We start from the raw sequence: 10566 nt of genomic DNA on the forward strand, positions 1-10566 counted from the left end.
CGTAGCCTACAACAAGTCGCGTAAGGCGAAAATACAACATTTAGTCAAGTAGCTGTCGAACTCACAGAATGAAACTGAACGCAACGCAACGCAGCAAGACCGTATACTCGTAGCATCGTCACTCCACCGCCCGTGGCAAAGGCAGTGCCCGTGGAATTGACAAGAAGAGCGGGGTATTCGTTGCGCTGAGAAGGATAGCACGCTTTTCTGTACCTCTCTTCGTTTTAACTTTCTGAGCGTGTTTTTAATCCAAAAATATCATATCTATATGTTTTTGGAATCAGGAACCGACAAGGAATAAGATTAAAGTGTTTTTAAATTGATTTCGAAAAAAAAATTTGATAATAAGTTTTATATATTTAATTTTCAGAGCTTGTTTTTAATCCGAATATAACATATTTATATGTTTTTGGAATCAGCAAATGATGGAAAATAAGATAAACGTAAATTTGGATCGTTTTATAAATTTTTATTTTTTTTTACAATTTTCAGATTTTTAATGACCAAAGTCATTAATTAATTTTTAAGCCACCACGCTGAAATGCAATACCGAAGTCCGGGCTTTGTCGAACATTACCTGACCAAAATTTCAACCAATTTGGTTGAATAATGAGAGCGTGACAGTGCCGCCTCAACTTTCACGAAAAGCCGGATATGACGTCATCAAAAGTATTTATCGAAAAAATGAAAAAAATGCCGGGGATATCATTCCCAGGAACGGGGTGTTGCAGGTAGCTTTGTTTCCTCCTTGGGGATGAAGCTACCAGGGGAAGGGATTGTGTTGGAGGTGCGGGTAGAGGGGTAGCCCTCCCGGTGCTCCCCCTTGGACCTCCCTAGTCTAGGACCCTGGGTCTTCGCGAGGTGGCCATTGTGGCGTAATCCCTCCGGACTAGCATAACGTTTCCCTATCCCAAGACCGACCGTGCGTGGTCTATGACCACATCCTCTACGAGGTGACCCTATCAACTAGGCAGCGCAAGCCCCTAGGCAAAACACGGCGGATCTAGAGGAGAGAACCTCGATAAAAAATTTGAGCTGCCATGAAGACGGAGCATGTTGGCTGAGGACAGCGGGCAGACCTTCTGTGCCGACACCCATCTACAGGAGAAAACCAGGCATGCACGCATCAAACCCAACATGGACATGGCCATACAAACGGATACCCAGGAACTCTCATGTCAAATTTCATTAAGATCGGTCCAGTAGTTTAGTCTGAATCGCTCTACACACAAACACAGACAGACACACACACGCACATACACCACGACCCTCGTTTCGATTCCCCCTCGATGTTAAAACATTTAGTCAAAACTTGACTAAATGTAAAAAAAAATTAAAACAAGTCGCGTAAGGCGAAATTACTACATTTAGTCAAGCTGTGGAACTAACAGAATGAAACTGAACGCACTGCATTTTTTCACAATGACCGTAGTCCGCCACTTGTGCATAACGGAGTGAAACTGAAGAGCCTGTTCAGCGCGGTAGTGGTTTCGCTGTGCTGCATAGCACGCTTTTCTGTACCTCTCTTCGTTTTAACTTTCTGAGCGTGTTTTTAATCCAAACATATCATATCTATATGTTTTTGGAATTAGGAACCGACAAGGAATAAGATGAAATTGTTTTTAAATCGATTTCGGAAATTTAATTTTGATCATAATTTTTATATTTTTAATTTTCAGAGCTTGTTTTTAATCCAAATATAACATATTTATATGTTTTTGGAATCAGGAAATGATGTAGAATAAGATGAACGTAAATTTGGATCGTTTTATATAAAAAAATAATGTATTACAATTTTCAGATTTTTAATGACCAAAGTCATTAATCAATTTTTAAGCCACCAAGCTGAAATGCAATGCCGAAGTCCGGCCTTTGTCGAAGATTGCTTTACAAAAATTTTAATCAATTTGATTGAAAAATGAGGGTGTGACAATGCTGCCTCAACTTTTACAAAAAGCCGGATATGACGTCATCAAAAGTATTTATCGAAAAAAAGAAAAAAAACGTCCGGGGATATCATTCCCAGGAACTCTCATGTCAAATTTCATAAAGATCAGTCCAGTAGTTTGGTCTGAATAGCTCTACACACACACACACACACACACACACACACACACACACACACACACACACACACACACACACACACATACACCACGACCCTCGTCTCGATTCCCCCTCTTTGTTTAAACATTTAGTCAAAACTTTACTAAATGTAAAAAGGGTGAAGGTATCGTCACCGATGAAGAAGTAGGGCACATCCTCGTTGTCGTTGGGAAGAGGCTCAGGGTCAGGAAAACCTAGGGTACGCATTCCTTCAGCTCACAGGAATTGTATATCTGCGCATCAGATGCTGATCCAGTACCACTAATATCTGCCCAAATGAATTTGTAGTCGGCATCTACAAGCGCCATCAGAACAATGGAGTAGAATCCTTTGTAGTTGAAGTATAGACTCCCACTGTTTGGGGGACAGCGGCAGGCCACGTGCTTCCCATCAAGTGCCCCACATGTATTGGGAAAGTTCCATCTTTGGAAGAACTTATCAGCTACGGCTCGCCAACTCTCCGGAGTACTTGGGCAGACCAGCTCCTCATCCACATATTCGTCAATAATGGCTTGACAGACTTCTCTGACCACAAGGGACTGGGTGTTGTGGGGGACCCTCCATCCGAACTTCATCGAGGCATACTTGTTTCCAGAGGCATGGTGGCGTAAAGTTAGGGCCAACGTCATGCCAGGCTCAAGCGGATCCCTGTAGAAGGTGTAGGCTACTGCTTGGTTATCCTTGGACCCACTCTGACCAGCAGCTCGTCGAACATCGCTGGAGATATTCGCAGAAAGTTGGTGAAGGATGCATGGTCCTCGTTACGGAGTTCCACCATTAGCTGGTCATACATGCCAAACTGCCGTCCCCTCCCGATCCATGGTCTCTGACCACAAGGGACTGGGTGTTGTTAGGGATCCTCCATCCGAACTTCATCGAGGCATACTTGTTCCCAGAGGCAAGGTGGCGTAAAGTTAGGGCCAACTTCATGCCAGGCTCAAGCGGATCCCTGTAGAAGGTGTACTGCTTGGTTATCCTTGGACCCACTCTGACCAGCAGCTCGTCGAACATCGCTGGAGATATTCGCAGAAAGTTGGTGAAGGATGCATGGTCCTCGTAACGGAGTTCCACCATTAGCTGGTCATACATGCCAAACTGCCGTCCCCTCCCGATCCATGGTCTCACCCAGTTCCTTCTCCCTCGTTCACCTCTTGTTCTCCTTCGTCTACCGGCACGCACCTGGTACAGTGTCAAATCGATGAGGTCATGCTGATTGTTAGGAAACGCTACCGTTGCTGAGCTTTGGTTCAGTTTTGTGTGTTGCATGTAGTTGACTTATTTGTACTTTGTGGGAAAGTACCAATATTATATTTTGTAAACACGATATTTATGCTTGGACGAGAATGCAGGTGAACTTTCTAGTCCTGTCAAAACAAGTTGTTTACCATGCTGTTTTAGTCGTGAGTTCGTGGCGTTCGTTCGGATTAAGTGTGTCGGCGCTTTTGATGTACGTCAGAGAGAATGTCGCTAGTTTAGTCCATGCACGGCTCGTATAATGTAGTTGTATCGTGTTCGGTCTGGAATATTCTCGAGATTGAGTATTTACTATATATGCCAGCGCGATTTGAATGCTAAAAAAGCTTCTATTTGAGTTCTGCTACGTTGTGCAGTTGTATGTATTGAATGCTGAATAAATCTTCGAACTCAATTTGACGAGTTGTTTTCTGCTGCTGCGAAGACGGGCGACGTAGAATAAAAGAACACAACTATACGGCATTTGAGAACTTGTGGCAATCTCAAGTGTCGTGTAACACTGATGTTGGAGGACAGCTAGTTGGTATTCTCGTCTCAGCCTTGCCGGATCTTCCATCTCTCGGATTACATGGACATCTGCTCACCAGGGAGTCTTGAGGAGTACTGGCGGTTTCCACCTGCGACCCCCATCTTTATATACCAATGCCCCATAAACGCTGCCAATACGCTTTTGTACGGCAGCTGTAAGTTAGAAACACGTTCAGTACGTTCTGTGGTCGTCCGGAACACGTTTAAAACGTCTACATACGTCAATATGCGTTGGAGATACGTTCGACATACGTTCAAAGCACGTTACTCATAGGTTTGAGATACATTTTGGGTACGTTTACATTTATCTCGACGTACGTCGACGTATTAGTAACGTGGGAGAACGTGTGTCAACGATCGCATAACTTACCTATGACGTACGGCCCGCGTATGCGGGACGTATGAGCCATACGCTGGCATACGTCCGGAAATTTTGTGCATGTTCAAAATGTGTCGAGGACCTCGCCGTACGACGACGTATACCAGCGTACTTCAGCGTGTTCTTAACGTATACAAAACTTACCCATAACGTATTCGACGTATTCGCCAGATTTTTCATACGTCGGCATACGCTGGCTCATACGTCAAGGTGTGACAGGGCCATAATCAAAGTTCCAATCAAACCTATAGGATTCTCTTTGTATATCAAAATTGATATGAAAGTTTTCGAATTCAATGCTTATTTCAGAGCTAACATTCTCTGTGACATTTTCAACTCACAAAAGTATCTGATGAGTTCCCTGGGTGCCTCGTCATATGAACACGCATTCTGCCAGCGGTCGGAAGTAACTACACACGACGGGAACTAAAGAATGTCTGCGAAATCTACAGAAGCAATATAAAAACACGCCTTCTCAATCTTCTTGGATTACAGACAATAAAGGGACTTAATCAAGTTCCAGTGAACACCCCATGCGGTTGTCCTTTTCGAATTTATTCGGTCCAAGTGCGCTTGATAAGAGAGAGAGAGAGTGAGAGAGAGAGAGAGAGAGAGAGAGACAGAGAGAGAGAGAGAGAGACAGAGAGAGACAGAGACAGAGACAGAGGCAGAGGCAGAGACAGAGAGAGACTGACAGACAGACAGAGACAGATAGAGACTGACAGAGACAGACAGACAGACAAACGGACGGACGGACGGGCAAAGACAGACAGACAGACAGACAGACAGACAGACAGACTGACAGACAGACAGACAGACAGACAGACAGACAGACAGAGAGAGAGGGAGACGAAGAGAGAGAGGGAGACGAAGAGAGAGAATAAGTGAGAGAGGGTGACAGGAAGAACCAATAGAGAGAGAGAGAGAGAGAGAGAGAGAGAGAGAGAGAGAGAGAGAGAGAGAGAGAGAGAGAGAGAGAGAGAGAGAGAGAGAGAGAGAGAGAGAGAGAGAGAGAGAGAGAGAGAGAGAGAGAGAGACGAAGAGAGAGATAAAGGCTTACTGTTGTACGTATGTATATTAGACAGACAGATACAGAAACACAGACTGGTATACAGCACAAATCGTGTTTATTTTATTATTTGCTCAGTCTTGTATTGATTTTCTTTAGAATTCACTGTACACTAATAAGCGGTGATATATAGAAAAACAATTGGTGTATTGGGGCAATATTAACCAGTCAGCATGCATAAAAGCAATGCAATACCAAGGGTGAAAATCAAACAGTCTAATAAAAGGTTTATGCACCTGTTTGTGTGTGCATGAATACAGTCTAGCTTTTCAGTGCATAGGGTAATAACATGCCTTCGAAACGTTCGGCTTTTTTTCAACCAGAACAAAGCTGTTGCTTGTTTTCAGTCTTTGAAGCTCTGAAATTTGCACCTGTGGGTTCATCGGTGGCAAGTTTGGTTTGCTCGTTTGTGAAAGGTTCCGTCCTTATTTCCCACACGATCATGTTTCCCACCACAGATCTATCTAGGCTTTTGTGTATTTAATACACGCACCCTTCCCTTGGACACATACAATAATGTAACAACCTAGCTGCTTCGTATGCTGAGTGAGTTGTTTTCTTCTTTTTTCCGCATAATTTATCTAAGTTGGCACATTTGTTTGTGACATAGGTGTCTCGAAAAGAATTTCAGCAAAACAAGCATTCTTTTAATTGGAAACAAACACAAATTCAACAGCATAGCTGCTTCGTATGCTGAGTGAGTTTTTGTGGGTTTTTTTCTCGCATATTTAAGTTTGCAAGTTGACATAGGTGCCTTAAAAGGAATTCAGCAAAATAAAGCATTTTTCTATTTGGATACCAAAATTCAACAGCCTAGCTGCTTCGTACGCTGAGTGAAAATTGTCCTCTTATAATCAATTGCGCAAATTGGCACAGGTGTCTCAAAAATAATCAGCAAAACAATTATTCTTCCACAATTTAAAGGCATATGTACGCGCTCCCGTGTTTACAAAGTGTAGTTTGCCCATAATCGATGTCAAACGCACCATAAGACCATGTAATGACGATATGTCGCCATGCGCGGACCATATACATGCATTTCAGCTTGTTTTAGAGTCTCAAAAACTTTGGATGTAAACAAAGACGCGGAGTTATTTCCCTTGCGTCAACGCTACCTCTGTTGGCAAATCTATAAATAGGACGATCCAGATCAAAATGAAAATTAACATATCTCAACATTGAAGGGGTCCTAGACCACAATATTTTGCAGGGAACTTAATTTAGCATGTCTCCAGCTGTTGGTAAAGCAATTAGCGTGTATAGTCATCGAGTACATATGGCTTTAACAGCCTAGTAGTGTCGTATACAGAGTGACTGTGTACAGTCAGAATTACAGCACCTTTAAATGTACATATTTGTGTGACCTTTTACCTGACGCATTTGAAGGGGTATCAGAATTACAGCACCTTTAGATGTACATACTTGTGTGAACTTTTACCTGACATATTTGAAGGGGTATAATTATGCTGTCAAAATTACAGCACCTTTAAATGTACATACTTGTGTGACCTTTTACCTGACGCATTTGAAGGGGTATAATTATGCTGTCAGAATTACAGCACCTTTAAATGTACATACTTTTGTGAACTTTTACCTGACGCATTTGAAGGGGTATAATTATGCTGTCAGAATTACAGCACCTTTAAATGTACATACTTGTGTGACCTTTTACCTGACGCATTTGAAGGGGTATAATTATGCTGTCAGAATTACAGCACCTTTAAATGTACATACTTGTTTGAATTTTTACCTGACGCATTTGAAGGGGTATAATTATGCTGTCAGAATTACAGCACCTTTAAATGTACATACTTGTGTGAACTTTTACCTGACGCATTTGAAGGGGTATAATTATGCTGTCAAAATTACAGCACCTTTAAATGTACATACTTGTGTGAACTTTTACCTGACGCATTTGAAGGGGTATAATTATGCTGTCAGAATTACAGCACCTTTAAATGTACATACTTGTGTGACCTTTTACCTGACGCATTTGAAGGGGTATAATTATGCTGTCAGAATTACAGCACCTTTAAATGTACATACTTGTTTGATCTTTTACCTGACGCATTTGAAGGGGTATAATTATGCTGTCAGAATTGCAGCACCTTTAAATGTACATACTTTTGTAAACTTTTACCTGGCGCAGTTAAACGGATATACTTATGCTGTCAGAATTACAGCACCTTTAAATGTACATACTTTTGTAAACTTTTACCTGGCGCAGTTGAACGGATATACGTATGCTGTCAGAATTACAGCACCTTTAAATGTACATACTTTAATAAACTTATACCTGACACACTTAAAGGGGTATAATTATGCGGTAATTTTCAAAGTTTAATGAACACTATGGTGCATGAGGAACGCACGAACATGTACATGTAGCGCACAAAGGGGAACGTAAGCCTAAGTTGTAGAATAAATAAAAATAAAGACTGAAAAGCTGAAGAAAAAAACAGAAGAATAAAGTTAAAGATGAGGTATCATACAGTACACGCGTCTTATGAGGTTACCCTCATGGACATTCGGGATAATTTCTCACTGGGGAGAGTGAGCTGCCATACAGTAAGGTACTTCCCAATTTTTTTCCAAGGGAAATCTAGCAGCAACAAAGTCGCGCTACCCAGATGTGTGGGTCTTTGGGTGTAATCAGCCCCCTGCCTATCTGGCAAAATGAAAGTGGTCTTTTACGCGTCACTGCGTTGATAGGGGGTGCGATTTGGATACAGTCTGTGAGTCATCACATAAATTCGATCCGTGTGTCTGTCTCGGTCTGGATTCGAACCTGTGACCTGAGGAAATAAAGTCCAGTGCTTTTCTAACTGAGCTACCATGCCAGATGGTTGGTTCGGTACCTCTTTAGATTGATCAATTAAAATCATAATCAGATGAGGCAGAGCACTATTTTAAGATCTGACAAATAAAGGGAAGTAAGCGCTCTATATGCATTTGTTTCTCAAAATTAATGAGTGATCGATTGAGACGTTGGGACCAAGATTGAAGAAAGGTAAAGACAGACGACAGGCAACGAAAATGGACGGACTTTCACGAGACAGTCACACTAGATCAGATCAAGTAGCAGTTCACTGGTGGAATAGTTTTGATTGCTTTTGAATGCTTGATCGAACAAGTGCACAGTCCGATGACTGGTTAAAGTGACTGTCATCTTTTATATAAGCAACAACAGTAAAATAAGTGAGAGTTATGCGGAACCGCTCTCCTGGGCTGCTGTGCACGGGGAAGTTATCAAAAGAGTGGGAGCCAGCCACGGGTTAGGATTGGTGGAAAGCACTGACGGGCGCTGTGGCGGGGTGGTAAGACGTAGGCCTCTTAATCGGAAGGTCGAGGGTTCGAATCCCGGCCGCTGCCGCCTGGTGGGTTAAGTGTGGAGATTTTTCCGATCTCCCAGGTCAACTTATGTGCAGACCTGCTTAGTGGCTTATCCCCCTTCGTGTGTACACGCAAGCACAAGACCAAGTGCGCACGGAAAAGATCCTGTAATCCATGTCAGAGTTCGGTGGGTTATAGAAACACGAAAATACCCAGCATGCTTCCTCCGAAAGCGGCGTATGGCTGCCTTAATGGCGGGGTAAAAACGGTCATACACGTAAAATTCCACTCGTGCTAAAACACGAGTGTACGTGGAAGTTTCAGCCCACGAACGCAGAAGAAGAAGAAGAAGAAGGTGGAAAGCACATGCAGCTTTCAATGTCAACCAACTCGACCCCGCGGCTCGCCCCCACTCGGTTAGTAACTTTCTCTTGCACATCAGCTTTGGCAACCGAGAAAATAAAATGCAATGGAATGAACAATTGACTTTCATGCTAAAAAAAAACAAAATTGGAAAAAAACACGAACTGCAGAAATTTGCCTGACTGACTTGAGTAGATCCTACCACAGACGCACGGTGCACTTAATCGAGTGTGATTTTAAATTCAGAAGGAACCAATACCAGTGCAATAAACATGCAAACGAGGGGATAGACCTACAATTGGCTGTGGCATATACTTACACTTGTTAGCACCTCCCTTATGTGCAGGGAACGGGGCTATACTGTGCCCTTGGCTCGGGATCTTTTTTCGGTCAACAAGAAAGAGAGTATAGTGATCTCCATGGTACAATGTGAGAGTTTCTTATCTTTGTGCTGTGTCGATTGCTTGTTTGATACGGTTGGACATTCATTGGTTTGACGTGCAAGGAGAGTTCAGTTTATATGGTGAGGCTTTGTTGATTCTTCGTGACTTTTTATATTTAGTCAAGTTTTGACTAAATATGTTAACATCGAAGGGGAATCGAAACGAGGGTCGTGGTGTATGTGCGTGTGTGTGTGTGTGTCTGTGTGTGTGTGTGTGTGTGTGTCTGTGTGTGTGTGTGTGTGTGTGTGTGTAGAGCGATTCAGACTAAACTACTGGACCGATCTTTATGAAATTTGACATGAGAGTTCCTGGGTATGAAATCCCCGAACGTTTTTTTCATTTTTTTGATAAATGTCTTTGATGACGTCATATCCGGCTTTTCGTGAAAGTTGAGGCGGCACTGTCACGCCCTCATTTTTCAACCAAATTGGTTGAAATTTTGGTCAAGTAATCTTCGACAAAGCCCGGACTTCGGTATTGCATTTCAGCTTGGTGGCTTAAAAATTAATTAATGACTTTGGTCATTAAAAATCTGAAAATTGTAAAAAAAAATAAAAATGTATAAAACGATCCAAATTTACGTTCATCTTATTTTCCATCATTTGCTGATTCCAAAAACATATAAATATGTTATATTCGGATTAAAAACAAGCTCTGAAAATTAAATATATAAAAATTATTATCAAAATTAAATTGTCCAAATCAATTTAAAAACACTTTCATCTTATTCCTTGTCGGTTTCTGATTCCAAAAACATATATAGATATGATATGTTTGGATTAAAAACACGCTCAGAAAGTTAAAACAAAGAGAGGTACAGAAAAGCGTGCTATCCTTCTTAGCGCAACTACTACCCCGCTCTTCTTGTCAATTTCACTGCCTTTGCCATGAGCGGTGGACTGACGATGCTACGAGTATACGGTCTTGCTGAAAAATGGCATTGCGTTCAGTTTCATTCTGTGAGTTCGACAGCTACTTGACTAAATATTGTATTTTCGCCTTACGCGATTTGTTTATTCTTGTTTGTCTTTCTTCCAGAGTGTGTCGATGTTTTGTGCATTGTTTGCAATTTCAACGTTAACCAGATTTCC

At 42.0% G+C, this 10566-nt stretch overlaps 1 protein-coding gene across 1 annotated transcript; it reads right to left on the minus strand.

Annotated features, from left to right (window-relative positions):
* Positions 1-2300: 2300 nt before the first annotated feature.
* On the minus strand, positions 2301-3195 carry LOC138967958 (putative nuclease HARBI1). The gene is made up of 2 exons (XM_070340519.1): positions 3032-3195; positions 2301-2823 (listed from the first exon to the last, which is right to left on the minus strand). The coding sequence occupies exons 1-2, from the start codon at positions 3193-3195 to the stop codon at positions 2301-2303; spliced, it is 687 nt and encodes a 228-aa protein (XP_070196620.1).
* Between the last annotated feature and the right edge of the window lie 7371 nt (positions 3196-10566).

This window comes from Littorina saxatilis, linkage group LG6 (genome assembly GCF_037325665.1).
Source record: "Littorina saxatilis isolate snail1 linkage group LG6, US_GU_Lsax_2.0, whole genome shotgun sequence".
NCBI classification, from domain to species: domain Eukaryota; kingdom Metazoa; phylum Mollusca; class Gastropoda; order Littorinimorpha; family Littorinidae; genus Littorina; species Littorina saxatilis.